General features: G+C 31.9%; 1 protein-coding gene across 1 annotated transcript in view; it reads right to left on the reverse strand.

Moving 5' to 3' along the window:
- Window positions 1-17,233, reverse strand: part of AGPS (alkylglycerone phosphate synthase) — a 117,934-nt gene that overhangs the window by 66,848 nt on the left and 33,853 nt on the right. The window contains exons 4-8 of the mRNA XM_011356888.2: window positions 15,267-15,387; window positions 15,098-15,172; window positions 11,127-11,198; window positions 9,506-9,585; window positions 6,022-6,102 (exon numbers count right to left, since the gene is read on the reverse strand). Of these exons, the coding sequence (XP_011355190.1) occupies window positions 6,022-6,102; window positions 9,506-9,585; window positions 11,127-11,198; window positions 15,098-15,172; window positions 15,267-15,387 (429 nt within the window). The remainder of the gene's footprint in view (window positions 1-6,021; window positions 6,103-9,505; window positions 9,586-11,126; window positions 11,199-15,097; window positions 15,173-15,266; window positions 15,388-17,233) is intronic.

Below are 17,233 nucleotides of genomic sequence, written 5' to 3' on the forward strand. Positions count from 1 at the left end.
TAAAAACTGATAAAACTGCAAAAAAAACCACAAAAACTACAATGATAGTTGGATGTTTTAATTCTCTCTCTCAATAACTGATAGAACAGAAAATAATTAAAAACATCAAAGGCCTGAACAACATTATAAATCAATTTGATCTAATAGACAGATGATTCTAACCAAGAGCAGAAGACACACTCTTTTCAACTGTACATGGAACATTTACAAGATAGACCATATTGTGGGCCATAAAAGAAGTATCAATTAACTGGAAAAGATTCAAGTCATATTTTTTCTAAACACAATAGAATTAACATTGAAATCGATAACAGAAAGAAGTATGGAAAAATCCCCCAATCATTGGAAACTAAATAATAATTTGTACATACTCATGGGTGAAAGAAAAAAAATCAAAAGTAGAAAATATTTTGAAATAAATGAAAATGAATGGACATATCAAAATTTTAGGATACCACTAAAGTAGTAGTTAGGGGAAATTTACAGTAGTGAAAGCCTAAATTTAGAGTATTGAAAACCTAAAAGAAAAATAATAAATGTCCCCATCTTCTACCTTAAGACACAAAAAGCATTTGACAACTTTCATTGCCAACAAAAGATCCCTGCAAACTAAGAAGGAACTTCCTCAACTTAATAAAAGACATCTACCAAAAAAAAAACCCCTTATAGTTAACATCGTAATTAATGGTAAAGGACTGAATGCATCTCTCCTAAATTAGGAACAAGACAATGATGTCCACTTTCACTTTTTTTTCACCATTGCACCAGAGGTTCTAGCAAGTGCAATCAGGTGAGAAAAATAAAGGCACACAGATTGGAAAAGGAGTAAAACTGTCTTCATTCAGAGGTCATGATCATATATGTAGAAAATCCGATGAGAGCTACAAGAAAACTTTTAAACTAGTTAGTGAATTTAGAAAGGCTACTAGATAGATATAAGATCTCTATAAAAAAAATCAATTGTAGTTCTATATATTAATAAAGAACACTCAGAAATTGAAAATGTTTTACCATTTACTATAGCACCAAAAATATATATAATACTTAGAGACAAATATGATTTAAAAAATATTAAAGATCTGTACACTGGAAACCAAAAGACACTGCAGAGAGAAATTATATACCCCTCAAAACTACAGATATTCCATGTTTGGGTCAGAAGAATCAACATTGTTATGATGTCAGTTTTCCGCACATTGATGTACAGAGTTAATGTAATCCCAATCACAATCCCAACAGGCTTTTTTTTTTTTTTTAACAGAAATTGACAAGTTCATTATAAACTGCACAGGGAAATGCAGAGAATCTAGAACTGCCAAAACAACTTTTATAATAAAGCTACAATAATCCAAACAGGATGGTACTGGCATAAAGACAGATAACATTGATCAATGGAACAAAATAGAACTAGATGCACATATACATAAACAACAGACTACCCTCCCTCAATGAAAAGAAGGATAGACTTCTCAACAAATGATGCTGGAATAACTGGATATTCACGTGCAAACAAAAAGAAAAACCTTTAATCCATCCCTCATACCATACACAAACATGAACTCAAAAATCTTCAAAACTCATCATGTGAATACAATCTAAATGCCCATCAATAAATGAATGGATAAAAAAGATGTGATTACATACATACATATACACACAATGGAGTATTATTCATTCATGAGAAAGGAAATCTTGCCATATGCAGCAACATGAATGAACCTTGAGTATAATACGCTAAATGAGGTAAGACAAAGACATGTACTGTAAGGTATCACTTACATGTGGAATCTAAAAAAGTCAAACTCAAAAGAAAGGAAGGAAGGAGGGAGGGAGGGAAGTAAGGATGGGAGGAAGGGAGGAAGGGAGGAAGGGAAGAAGGGAGGAAGGGAGGAAGGGAGGAAGGAAGAAAAAGAAAACTCATAAGAAACAGAGAGCAAAATGGTGGTTACTAGGGGATGGGGGGTGGGGGGGATAAGACTGATGTTTAAGGGTGTAAACTTGCAACAAGTAGTAAATAAGCCGTGGAGAGCTAACATACAGTGTAATGAATATAGAAAATAACACTGTATTATAATCATCAAAATTGCTAAAAGGCTAAAACTTAATTATGCCAATTACTAAAAAGGGACAATTATGGAATGTGATAGAGGTCCCAAATATCGCTACAAAGGCAATCGTATTACAATATATAAATATACCAAAGTAATACATTGTACACCTTAAATTTACAAATTATGTCAAATATATTCAATTTAAAAAACTCATCAGCGACTTGAATGTAAACTAAATCTTATAAAACTTAAATGGGAGAAAATCTTTTTTTCATAACCCAGGTAAAGCAAAAGTTTCTAGATATGACAACAGAAGAATGATATACAAAATTAAAAAATAACATGTTAGACTTCATCAAAATTAAAAACATGTACCCTTCCAAAGATTCTGTTGAGAATGCAAAGACAAGCTGCAGACTGGAAAAAAAATATTCGCATATATCTGAAAAAGGACATATCCAGAAAATATTTTTTAAAAACTCTTGAAATTCAGTAAGAAAATAAACAACACAATTTACAATTTGGGCAAACAATATGAACAGACACTTCACCAAAGAAGATACATGGATGGCAAATAGCCCTAGAAAAGATGTTCAACATCAGAAGTCATTAGAGAAATGCAATATTAAAATCACAGTGAGATACCATTACACATGTACTAGAATGACTAAAATTTAAAAAACTAACAATAACAAGTATTGGAAAGGATGTAGAGAAACTGGAACTCTTACACAGTGCTAGTGGGATTATAAAATGATGTAATCAGTCTGGGAAACATTTGGTAGTTTTTCAAAAAGGTAAACATATACTTACTATTTGATTTAGCCATTTCATTTCTAGACATTTACCCAAGAGAAATGAAAGTATATGTCTATACAAAGACTTGCACATGGATGTTCACAGTAGCTTTATTTGTAATAGCTAAAAATTGGAAATAACCCAAGTGTTCAACAAGCAAATGGAAACTTGAACTGTGGTCAATCTACACAATGGAACACTACTGAGCAATAAAAAGGAATAAACTATTGATATATGCAACGATATGTGTGAATCTCAAAATAATTATGCTTAGTGAAAGAAGCCATACTCTCACTCTCCCCCTGCAAAAAAGTATATGATTTGATTTTAATAAAATTGTAGGACATTCAAACAAATCTACAGTGACAGAAAGCAGATGAGTGATTGCCATGGGCAAGGTAAAGGTAGGTTGGAGAGGATTATAAAAAGGCAAGAGGAAACTTCTGGAGTTGGTGCATATGTTCATTATCTTGATTGCAGTGATGGTTTCATGGTTGTATTTATCTATTGGAATTTATCAAGTTGTACATTTTAAATGAGTGTAATTTATTGTATGACAATTATACCTCAATGACTATTATAAAACAACAAAATAAAAACAAATGACTACAAGGGTTTTAGCTCAAGCTGCCCAAAGAACTGCATTTCCATCAACTGAGAATGAGAAGTCTACAGAATAAGCAAACTGTGGGAAATGGAAATTAAAATTTTAAAATCTTGAATTTATTTGGACATTTTGTCTAAAATGTCTATTAGATATGCAACTAGGAGACATCAACTAGGTATCTGGATATAATAAGTCTACAGTTCAGGAAAGAAACCTGACATGATGATATTAATCTGGGAGTCTTCAGCATATAGAAGGAATATTTCAAGTCAGCTGTGCTTGAATGAAGCAGACAGTGCTCAATAAAAATTAGTGGAATGATAAAAGTTCTAAGTACTTTACATTATTGACTTTCTCCATCCTACAAAAACCTTATGAAACAGGAATTATTATCTCTGTTCCATAGATTAAGAAACTAAGGCACAGGGAAATGAGCCCCTAGGCAGGAAAAAACGTCATCACATATCTCCAGACTATTAACTAATAAAATAAAGTAGCCAAAGATTTAAATTTAGTAAGCCTAGAAACAAATTCCCAAAATCCATAACTGACATATTAGTGACCTCCTTTATAGATATTAAATTCAATGTCATAAACAAGTTAAAAAGATTAAAACCTGTGCTACCCAACTACTATATTTGTGTCATTTTAAAACTTCTAGAAGGAAAAAGCAGGATGTTTTAAGCTGGTTACATCAGCTGAAGCAGAAACTGAAGGACACAGAAGTTTAAAAGAGGAAGAACTTGAACTGAGGTCAAAACAGATATAGAAACTATATTATTTTCTCTTAGAGGCAAAAAATAAAGTTCTATATTGGCATTTAGAGAAATGAACTAGTAGGTAAAATATCAGAAGTTCCTAGTCTAGGAAAATTTTAATTTTAATTTTAATTCTAACCTTTCAAAACAAAAAAAAGAAAACTCAGGAAGGTTAAAATACTACATCAAATATTATAATAAACAATATAACATTGGAGATATAAAAGGCTACTTTTTGTTATAAAAACTTATTATGCTGATAATACCTCCTTCAGGCATAATGGAAGGCTAACACAGGACTTTTTACAGATTTTTTTCATTAAATATTATTAGTCTGCCCACTGAAGTGCATTATAAACTATAATAATTAACAAATCTAATTACCTTGACTTATATAAAACCTTGACTTATTGAAGACCTTTAACAATGCCTCAACAAACATGTTCCATTTTATTCCAGGTCTCTCTATCTTACTGCATTAAATAAAAAATAAAGACAATGAACAGTTTTAATACTTTTTTTCAAAGTTTTTCATCTAGAAATTTTCACTGGCATATCAACTTTATCCAACTCTTTACCAAGAAGGAAAAAAATAAAAATAAGATCAACAAGCATGTTATGTACCCCTCAATGTCCTATTATAAAGAGGGAGGTGGTCTCTGTAACCCAAGTTGAATAAAGTGGTGAGTACATCACTAAGAAACTAGACTTTCTAATTTTTATTTACCAAAGCTGAGTTACAGTCATCTCAACCATTTTTGAAGAGGTTGAAGGAACCGATACGTTAATTATTACCCGCTTAGAATCCATGAAAGAAATCTAAAATTTTCCAAAAATTCATTAGGATCCCCAAAAAAGTATATAAGGTCTCAATGAAAGTATATAAGGATCCCCCCAAAACTATGAGTTTCACTAACTATATGAGATGACCAGTTATTAATGAAATTATACACTGAAAAATTCAATAAAGAGCAAATATCAACATTTACCAAGTTGATATAATTTATCATCAACTTCTGAGAATTCTACATCCAATTTGTTCCACTGTGCTCCATTCTTACTACTTTATTTCAGGTCACTATCAGCAATTGCCTGAATTATTGCAGCATCCTTCTAACCTACTCTTACATGCCCTATCCATCTTCCACACAATAATCCAAACTAGCTAAGCAGAAAGGTAAAGTTCAAACTTCTAAAATGGGCTTTATATAAGGCCCTTTACAACCTGATCTCTTTTGTGTTTTCCCGTCTTTATCCTTTACCACCACTCTATGTACACCCACTAAATATACAAACACCAAGAATATGTGTTCTCCCATCTACACACACTAGACCTGAGCTTTCTTCAGCTATCGGCAGGCCCCCCAAAGCAAGAGTTGCCTTTAAAGCCTCTGCACATGCTGCTTTCTGACTGGATTGTTTTCCCCAACCCCATCTCTTTTTTTTGCTAATTCTTACTTATCCTGAAGTCTCATTTTAAATGCTGCCTTCTCTGAGAAACTTTCTTTGTCCAACTCTTTTCCTCCTAACCCCATTTGATGAGTCACACACTCCACATTTAGCCTTTACCTAGGCTTCTCGCTGAATCGTAAATGTCTATTTACCTAACTCTTTGTCATAATATAACACAAGCTATCCAAGGGTAGGGAATGGTGTCTTATACATTACTGTGCCCTCAGCATCTAGCTCAATGCTTGACACACAACAGAAACTGAACAAATTTATTCAGTGAATGTATTGTGAAAGGTCCTTCATTCAGATGAGACACATAGCGGTTTTGAAAATCTATATTAAAAAAATAACATACCTGTCTTTCCAACTCTTGTCCTGTTATGCCAGCCTCTACATGAGCTGTCAGATTGTTCTCATCAACCCAGAGGATTCGATTCTGTTGCAAAGGAAGAAAAAAGTTTTCTCTATGAGCTATTAACATTTTCTCAGGAAATATAACTTCCTACCTCAAAGCTGCAACTGACAAGAGAGTAATTCAGCAAGTAGGAATACCCACACCAGAAAGCTACACTTATCTCTGAGTATACTACATGAAAGAAATAGGAACAAAGGGAGCATATTACACAAGAGTTGTTTTAAAACATAGATCCTGTCTTTATTCAAATATTAATTAGAATTAAACTCTACCTCTTACATTAGGTAAATTATTTAACTATGCTTAGTGTTTCCTCATTTGTAAAATGTGGATAGTAATACCTACTTACAGGATTGCTGTAAAAGTTAAGTGAGATACTACACATAAAAAGCTTAGCATACACAGTTCCTGGCATTCTGTAAATACTACCTGCACTACTGTTGATAGTCAGTAATCATATCTAATTTAAGACTATCAGAAAAGGGATGCCATGAGATTAGAAAAAGACACTTGGCAAAGACATTTTAATACAGTAAATGGCATCAATGCTTTACTTTTAATGCAAAATAGGATCAAAGAGGCCAGCTAGAAAACAAAGCACAACCTGGCCTCCTGCCAAAAAGAACAAACTGAATATCATCTGGCTCAACTTACCAAATGCATGACTGTAAAAAAAAAATGTTTTTAATATCTTATTTGACTTAATTTTATATATATATGAATCTTATATTATCTGGTTGCGCAACCAGATAATCTTATATTATCTGGTTGCGCAACCAGATAATATATAGGATCTTCTTCTGGATCCCAGAGAAGCTTTCTTAGCATTTTGATATGTTCAATTTCATGGCAACAACTAATACAGACAAAACTAGTTAATAATAAAAAGGAAGGAAGGCAATAAATACAAAAATAAGTCTGCCTATATTCCACATTTGAACACAAATAACTGCACTGCTTAATTCACAGGGCTATGATAAACATTAAATAAGATGATGTCTGTGAATGTACTTACTGTTCTATGTTATATAAAACTATCATTATAACTGTACTCTCAAAATAAGATAATAGTAATTTTAATATAATTATGGCAAAATCAGGCTTTTGGTCCCATGGCAGCTAAACAAAAAGAAGTTTTAAATTATAAAATAAAAAGAATTTAGTAATCTGATGGTATCTTATACTACAATAACTACAATAAAAACAAGAATCAGCAGATTGATTTTTGAGGCAATTATATACTTGTGCTAATTATATGCCTTGTATCTACCAGGGTTTCAAACATGCTTTTGGAAGAACAAAGAAACTAAAGGAAACAAAGAGAAAAAACACATTTATAGGCACTCACAGAGAAACCTAAGGAAAATGTATTGGTTACTCTATTACATCCACTATATATTACCCCACAAAAGTTAACAATAAAACAAAAACTTGTAAGGCCAATAGTATTATCATTCATTCATTCATTAATATTATCATCCATTCATTCATTCATTTATTATGGTGACATTGGTTAACAAAATCCATAAGTTTCAGCTGTACACTTTAACAGTAAGGCATATATATGTTTACACTGTGTGTTCACCTCCCATAGTTGGATTTCTTTCTGTCACCACATATTTGACTCCTTTTACCTGGTCTACCTCCCCCCTTCCCCCACCTCCCTCCTTCTGGTAACCACTAGTCTATTGCCCATGTGTATTTAAGTAGAAAACTGACACAACTAATTCTAGTCATATGTTGTACATACTGTATCAGAAGTACACTGTGCACGGTCATGCAAGATATAACTTACTGACTTCAATGTAAATGACAGTTATAAGGACCACATATCTATTATAATATTTGAAAGAGTTGAATGTTAAAAGGAGTGAACATGAACAGGACAAACAAACAGAGACTCATGGACATGGACAATGGTAGCGGGGAGGAGTAGGGAGGAAGAGGAAAAATTTAATCTTCACAATAACCTTCTGCAGTATTACTGTCTCCATTTTACACATTCAGTAACAGATTCAGAGGTAAATCTGTATATAGTAAGGTAAAGACTCAGAATTTCAAAAACATTCCAAATCCTATTCCAGAATAGGCTACTTTTAAGCTATCATCAAAGAAAACTGCCTTTTCTTAAAATCTTGGATAAGGACAAAGGTTGATGGGTAATTTTATAGTAGAATAATCAGGCTGTTATTACCTAAACTTGCTTATCAATTTTAGCAACACTAAAAGTGGACAACCAGGCTATTATGTACCTCCTGATGTGATGTGACATAGAAAAACATATTATCTATGAGACACTCCTGCTTAGAATACTAAAAGCTATGACAGAATCTAACTAGATTTTATATCTAACTTCAGGTTTAGACACATACAGAGCCTTGAAGAAGAGTTAAATGGCACCAAGAAGAAGCAACAGAAAAATTCAAAATATGATATGATCTACACTACAAATAGCCTAGTTTTCCAAGTCAGTAGCATTTAAAAGGGAGAACAGGGCTTCATATAAAATGAAACGTAGGGAAACAACCAAAAGCTAACATGGGCCTTGTCTGAATCCCCATTTGAACAAATGAACTATAAAATAAAGATAATTTTGAGATGGCTAGATAATCTGAATGTGGACAAGATATTAAATGACATAAGGATTTACTTTTAACTTTGCCAGGAGTGATAATAATACAGTAAGAAAATGTCCTTTTAAAAAGAGATACACAGAAACATTTAGGTGTAAAGTAGCATAATATCAAGATTTGCTTTACAAAAAGTAGAGAAAAAAGAAAGAACCAATATGGCAAAATATTAATAATTATTTAATCTAGAGAATGAGTATATTATTCGCTCTACTTTGGTGTCTGAAAGAATTTCAAAGTTACCAAAAAATTATTTTTTATTGTAATGGAGGAATATGTAACCAAGAATACTGTTGACTATATGAAAGTTAAGTTCATACCCAAATTAAAACTTTAGCATGCCACAGTGTACAACTCTTAGACCTCAAAGAGCCAAAATTTCAAAAAATAATCCTATCATTAAAACTAGCCCCTCTATTCTTCCACAAGTGAAAATGCAACAGCACTGGTAAAAATCTGGGAAACAAGTAAGTTTTGGTGATTCAAATTAACCTTAACTAATATTATTTGTTTTCTTTTTTAACAATACAAATCGAGTCATATATTATATCAATATTCCAATCCATGCTTCTTAAATCATCAATTTCACATGTCAATTTGGTAGAATCCAAGATATGTGCCTTATAGTAAGAGTGAGCTTAGCTTTTGGAGACTAAAGACAAAGATAAAATATGATAAAATTAATTAAAAACAAAATGGACAATACACTCTTTTTCCACAACAACTAAGACAGAGCCATAAAAACTTTTTTAAACCAAAAGCTATCTTCAAATATATCTTAAATGATCATATACCATTTGTGAAGTGTCCAAAGAAATAATTGTTCTTGTCTCATCTGCAGGACACATCAGCCCATATGAGACACTTGTTCCTCCTGCCAAAATAGGAAACAACAACTTTATGCTCAAATATTTTATTTTTAGCTACATATCTAGGGCAAAGCCCTAATACAAAGCATACAGACAGGCCTGCTAGGAAAGTAATACCTATTTCTACTTTGTAAAATGTAATTTGTAAATGCTAACACACTAAAAGCAAACTCACCTTTATTTCATGCTGCATGCCAAAATGAAGAACTATTATGGAGCTGAAAGCAATGGGATATGGCTCCATCCCCTTCACTCAAGTGAAGCCCCTAGCAATTTGTGAAACTCCAAAAACATGATTAGAAAAGTTCTAAGCTAATGATTACTGTAGAAAGATAGCTTAAAAGAGAAAAACACCCATCCTATAAAAACTAGAGACACCATTATCTCCCTTCTACCATAATTATGAGATTCATAGATCACTTAAAATAGTATCTTATATTCTTATACAAAAAGGCTTTAATCAATTAGAACATAAAAGAGTTAAAACTGCCCAGATTATGATATTCAAAAACAAATTTGTATGTTCTTCAGTGAAAGTGATATTAATGTAAAATAAATAATACATAGATGTACTTAAATAATGTTTTCCTGTTTTCCATTAACATTTGTTGTCAAAGGAAAAATGATTTCCTGAAACCAATACAGAATACAGTGTTCCTAGTTCTTAACCATACTTGTATCATCATCATATGTCAGAATAAATTCCTAACTGGTACTTCCATAAATTTTGAACAGAAAACATGTGGAAGTCACCTTGATACAAGCTTAAGAATTATAGGGGGTGCTGATTTATGAGGTTCAGCTTAATTTTACAAGGTGAGACCATGAATTGTTAGTTAAGAACATGCCTGTGCTCAGTAATCACAATTTGTTTGTCACGGTCATTTGAAATCAGGAAAATATTTCATTAATAGTTGCACTGTAGTGTCTTTTTTGTATGAATTTAACAGAAAGTGTCAGCTGAAGAAGGAATCTGGAGCTTCTGAATTGCTGGGGTCCCATTTCCATTCCATCACTGCCAATTCAGTCAGTGAAGGCAATTTCCTTTGGCTTATATAAGTTGTTAAAACAATGTGGTTAATAAAAGATCAAGAAAGATCAAATTTGTCTTAAAATGCAAAATAATGTTAGTTTCCAGTATTAAAAAATTTTGTTGATTTGGTCATCAGATCATTTACACTGTATTGCATTCCTCAAAGGTTTATGTTGGGTATATTTAGCCTTTGAAAAATATTCTCTCCACAAGGATAATGGTTAGAAAGTAATTACTGAAATAAGAACATATTCTTATTTAGGCATTAAAGTCATGGCTTCAGTGAGGATCCATATGGAAAAGAAGCCATGCATTAAGGGTACATCACATCTCGAACAGTTTAGCTAGATCTACTCCAAACAGAAAGGAGCAGCATAAATCAACTTTTCAGAATGACCTTCTCATAATTATAGAATATTTGTTTTCAGTGGGATGGCACAAATATTTAAAATACAAATATTTTAAATAGAAAACAAATTTATATTATTAAAATTCAAAAGGCACAATACCTACCACCAATTGGTATGATACAAAGGTTATATTTGCATGCTAGATTCACAATCTTAACTACATCATCATGACATGCTGTTGGAAAAAAAAAGGAAAATAAATTAATCACAGGAACATGAATAAAATCTGGGTAACCTTGAAAAATATGTCTAAAAGTTCTTTAGCATCTAAACTTTCCCTTCAATTATTCACTCATAAACACATGAAATAGCTATATTAAAACAACTGTTTAGTATTTACTTTTTTAACTTTTCATTTTGAAATAATTTCGTACTTACAAAGTAGTTGCAAAAATGGTACAAAAATTTCCATCACCCAGCAGCCACAAATACTAACATCTTACATAACTATGGTTCAATTATTAAAACCAAGCAATTGACACTGATATAATACTATTAACTAACCTACAGATCTTATTCAAATTTTGCCAACTGTTCCACTAATGTACACTTTTCTGGACCGGAATCACACACTGCATTTACTTGTCATGTCTCTTCAGCCTTCTTTAATCTGAGACAGTTCCTCAGTCTATCTTTGAATTTCATGACCTTGACATTTTTTAAGAACAGTGGTATTTCATTGAATGTCTCTTGATTTGAGTTTGTATGATGTTTCCTCATGATTAAATTCAGGTTATACATTTTGGCAGCAATTCCACAGAAGTGATGTGCCTTTCTCAGTGTGTTATATCTGGATGTGCATGATGGTTATACAGTACCTGCTAGGTTTCTCCACTCTAAAATTACTATAATTAATGAGTATCTTGTGGGGAGATATCAAGTTTTTCATCATACTTTCACTGATTTTTGTATCCATTGATGATTCTTTATTCTGTTTTTTAAACTAATTTTTAAAATATTATGATATACCGTATATGAATTCCTTACTATTGTACATAACTGAAGGCTACCTTTGTTAGTGTAAAAGTTATATAAGTAACAAAAACTTGACTGAGGAAGACTTTAAATACCAAACAAGAGGTGCTAAGATTCAATCTGACTAGCAATAGGGCATTAAGGAGGTGAACAACACAGCAAAGGGAGTATTTAGAAAGATCAATCGTCTTATGCAATATGCAATAGCATAAAGAAGAAAGAGACATGAGATAAGGAAACCATGGAATAATTGAGTATTACTTACTAAGGGCCTGAAAAGGAAATAAAGATGCAAAGGAAAATATACAAAAGAATATCCATTTGTGAATATAAAAATACTGTTCTATGAAAGTTGTAATTATCATTTCTCAGGTTTGCTTAAGGCTAAGAATATGTCGTTTGTATCATTCTAATTTTAATGAAAATCCATTTTTAAGGTTTTAGATTAAGCTTATAAAGTTTATTCTTTGTGGTAAAATTTTTATTAAATACCAGTAGGTTCCTTAATAATAAATAAGATACCTGAAGATGTATGTTAAAAACCTTTAACAAGACAAAACTATTTCTAAGACTGTTGCATAATCAGAAGCTATCCCTGACCATGTTATCTGCCACAGCACTCCCTCATCCCACTACCTACCCTATTTTGCTGTCTTCTTACTGTGTCTTATTTTTCTTTATAGCACTTCTCACCACTCAATACATTATATATGTACTTGTTAATTGTTTTGTGTCTACCCTTCTCCCAATTAAATTGTATGGCAACTGAGAACAGGGATTTTTTGTCTTGTTCACTGCTTATCTGCAAAAACTAGAACAGTACCTAGCATATATTTTCACAGACTTAAAGTTCTGGCATTTAAATCGCTGCAAATAATACATAAATACTAAATGAATATGTGATGTAATTTTTTAAATGTTATTGTGAAAGGAAACTATTTTTACAAGCATACTTACTGCATATAACATATATTGTATGAGTCACTAATTACTTATACAAACTAAATGAAAAGTCGAGCTGTCTGGTGACGAATCTTGCTTTAAAGATTATTCTAAATCAGAAAAGTTATATAAATTACAAGTTCTTACTCTTAGATAAGCCTTAGACATCCTATTAAAGCAACATGTAGAAATGAGATTTATTACAGCCAGACTTAAAGATATCCACAATGATAGATTTCCTAGAAATGTGTATGTGTATGTGCATGAGCACATATGTGTGTGTGTGTTTGTGTGTGTTTGTGTGTGTGTGTGTGTGTGTGTGTGTGTGTGTGTATAATATATATGGTATATATCTATTCAAACTGCAAGATGAGACAGCCACCTTTACTCTATGGAATACCATGTTGTCTCAAATTGCCACATTGTGTCAAAACTCGACCTCATGCAAAAAAAAAACCTTGAACTTTATCAACAATAAAAAATTTACATTAAGGTTAAATAAAGGCCTCAGTGAATTGATAACCTGTTGGGAGACAAACTATTTCCAAGTCCTCATGCTGGAAGACTCAACAGAATAAAATCATAAACTTGATTTAGGCACCAATACACTATTCATATAGTTTCTTGAGGTATGAATAAGACAGCAAAGGGAATACTTTAGAAAAATTCATGTCAATAGTGTATGGGAGGCTTGGAGGGACAAGAAACTTGGGGCATGAGAACCTTTAAAGCTACTGCAAAATTACAGCTATGAGCCAATAAGGGCCTAAATTAGACACTGGAATGGAAAAAGAAAAAATTGGAAGGTCGAAGTTGTGAGAGGATTTTACAGCATAAAGAAACTTTTGTGCAACAACTAACTCCATATGTTTCCAAAATCTGAATTTTAAAAAATATTTGGACTATTTAAAGCAAGACATATATTCCCATTATAGTAATTCTCTTAGCATTTTAATATTCAGACACACAAAGAAAATACCCAAAAGCAGCAGAAAGTTCTATTCAAAATATATCAAAGGATAGTTTATTAGGTGGCCTATGGGAAATGAAAATTGATTAATTTTGCTTTCATTTTTTCCAATAAAATATGGAATGAACCTTCCTCAAATCTTGGTAGAGAAGTAGCCTAAAACTACTAAAAAATAGGCAGGCGAAACAAAAGCATTTCTTCTATTTGAATATATGTTTTCTTTTTTCAGGAACTGTTAAATTTCTATACTAAACTAAGAGAGACAAAAGGCATTTCACACTATTCCAAGCACACAGAAAAAATATACATCACAAGTATAAGGAAAGTAATTTCATCTCAGCTACATATGCTCTTGGATTTCCTATGTATGTCACTTCTCTCCTATCCCCGTATTAAGGTACAATACTCAGATACTAGGATTTCATCTAAGAACTGAGAGTCCATGAATGAGCCAATTTTCTGAAAAATAAAATACTCTATATACTCCTTTTATAGAGTCAGAAGGGGAAAAAGTCAGAAAACCAATGGAACTTTTTAAAAAAGTAATTATGAACAGTAAGGAACAATATACCTGTTCTGCTTTAAATTTTCTGATAGAAGAAATGGGTATAAAGACTATATATATATATAGTGCATCAGCAGAGTAAAATAGCAGAAAGATTGTCCATCCTCTAACTCAAGCCAAATCCCTGAATAAAATTCTCAAAATTTAATCATTTATATCAAAGAAAATATGCGTATTAAACAACTTGTTTTGCCATCTGAACACCATATTTTTTTAGCCTGTAAGCTAAGATTAACAAATCACTATTATTAGTAATCAATTATTTTAATTAAGTTTATTTTAACTAATGATCTGAATATAATGTTATTGATAATTTCATTAAGCTTTCAAATTAACCAGATACATTTTTCTACTGATTTCTCAATATATTTATTTCTACTGACCTCCTAATATGATATTTGTTTGTTTATTTAAAATAAAGACTTAATTAACAACAACAAAGTCAATCTTTAAAACCAACAATTTAGGACAATCAGATCAAGAATTATATAACCTTTAGCAAACTTTAAAAATACAGCTATCTATATTTTTTACAACTCATATGTTAAAAATTACATATTTCCAATACTAAATTTACTTAATTTAACAATAATTTAAGGATACAAAGAAAAAAAGAACTTACTTGGCCATAAAACTATATCAGGAATTCGCTGAAATATCCCTTCCCTGAGCAAAAATATCTCATGAAGACAGTGACCTGTTTTGTGGTTTAAAAAAGAAAAGGCAAAACATCTTAAATTATAGGAAACTTAAAAATTAAAAATAAATAGCGCTTAGATAAAATTGCTTACCATGAGCTCTAAATACTCGATCATCTGCTTCTTGTGAATATGAAATATTAGTTTCTTTAAGCTCATGAAGAAAATCTTCATTTACAATAGAAGGAGGTGTATCACTAGGATTTAAGGATGCCTAGAAAATAAAATTGGGTTCTTTGACTTATTTCTAGAAAATAAATTTTGAATACCTCTGTTAGGGAGGGTGACTGTAAAATGTTTTTATATCCAAACTAAGACAGAAACATAGGAAAATGCCAAATAATACATATGGAAACCAACTTTTTGATAGTAGCAAATTACAAACGGTCTGGTTAATCACATTCTGTAACATAAGTTATAGAAGCCTTTTGTTTCCTCTTTTGCTTCTAAGGCCCAACTTTTCTTATTTCTAAAGACTACAGTCAAGATAGCAAAGTCTCAAATCTTCAATTTCAGATTAAGGAGACTGGGGTAAACCTACTTGACTTTTGTATTATCTTCATTTCACATGTAGATAAAAATTTATCACTTCCTATATTTTGATTATGTTTTTCATTTTTTAAATTAATTTTTATGGTGACATTGGTTGATGAAATCCAGTAAGTTTCAGCTGTACACTTTAACAGTAAGACATATATATATTTACACTGTGTGTTCACCTCCCATAGCTAGATTTCTTTCTGTCACCACATATTTGACCCCCTTTACTCTGTCTATCTCCTCCTTCCTCCCCTGCCCTCTACGCTCTGGTAACCACTAGTCTATAGTCCATGTCCATGAGTCTCTGTTTGTTTGTCCTGTTCATTTGCTGCTTTTGGGTTTATATCCCATATATAAGTGATATCATGTGATTTTCAACTTTTTCTGTCTGGCTTATTTCGCTTAGCATGATTATCTCGAGGTCCATCCATGCTGTCGCAAATGACAGTATTTCATTTCTTCTTATGGCTGAGTAATATTCCATTGTATATATGTACCATAGCTTCCTTAGCCAATCATCTATCGTAGGACACGGCGGTTGCTTCCATGTCCTGGCCACTGTGAACAATGCTGCTATGAACATCGATGTGCAAATATCTTTTCAGATATGGGTTTTCAAGTCTTTGGGGTAAATACCCAGTAGAGGGATTGCTGGATCATATGGTAAATCAATTCTTAGTTTTTTGAGGAACCTCCATACTGTTTTCCATAGTGGCTGTACCAATTTGCAGTCCCACCAGCAGTGTATGAGGGTTCCTTTTTCTCCACATCCTCTCAACATTTGTTATTACTTGTCCTGTTGATTATAGCCATTCTAAGAGGTGTGAGATGGTATCTCATTGTGGTATTGATTTGCATTTCCCTAATAGCTAGTGATGTTGAACATCTTTTAATATATTTGTTGGCCATTTGTATGTCTTCTACGGTTCAATTATTATTTTTAAATGAATAGCAAAAAGCTTCACAATATGAGTAATAAACCCGTTTCACAGGAATGCTTTAAAACTTACAACATAATTATAAACTTATTATATAATTTCAACGAACAGGTAACTTGAAAAATAAATCTTTAACTTTAAAGATATGTGACATTGGGGAAGTAATTCAACTTCTATGACCTTTGGCTGCTGCATCTGTTAAATGAAATTATCACCACCAAATTTACATAGCTGCCATAAGGAAAGAAGGTTAAATGTGGTAATTTTTTGTGAAAAGCACCTAACATCACCTAACATACAGAAAGAGATCTATAAATGGCTGCCCAAATCAAATCTGCCATGAAAAAAAAGAATAACCATGATATAGTATTTGGAAAAAAGAAAATACAAGATATGTAAAAAAAAATATTACATAACCTTTTAGTATCTTATTAAGATCTGTTTTCAATATTCAATTATAGTCAGCCCTCTGTGTCTGTGGGTTTTGCATCTGCAGATTCAACCAATGGCGAATTGAAAAATATATTTTTTACAAGTCCCAGAAAGTTCCAAAATACAAAACTTTAATTTGTCACATGCTAA

The sequence above is a fragment of the Pteropus vampyrus genome, unplaced genomic scaffold, assembly GCF_000151845.1.
Source record: "Pteropus vampyrus isolate Shadow unplaced genomic scaffold, Pvam_2.0 Scaffold2, whole genome shotgun sequence".
NCBI classification, from domain to species: Eukaryota; Metazoa; Chordata; class Mammalia; order Chiroptera; family Pteropodidae; genus Pteropus; species Pteropus vampyrus.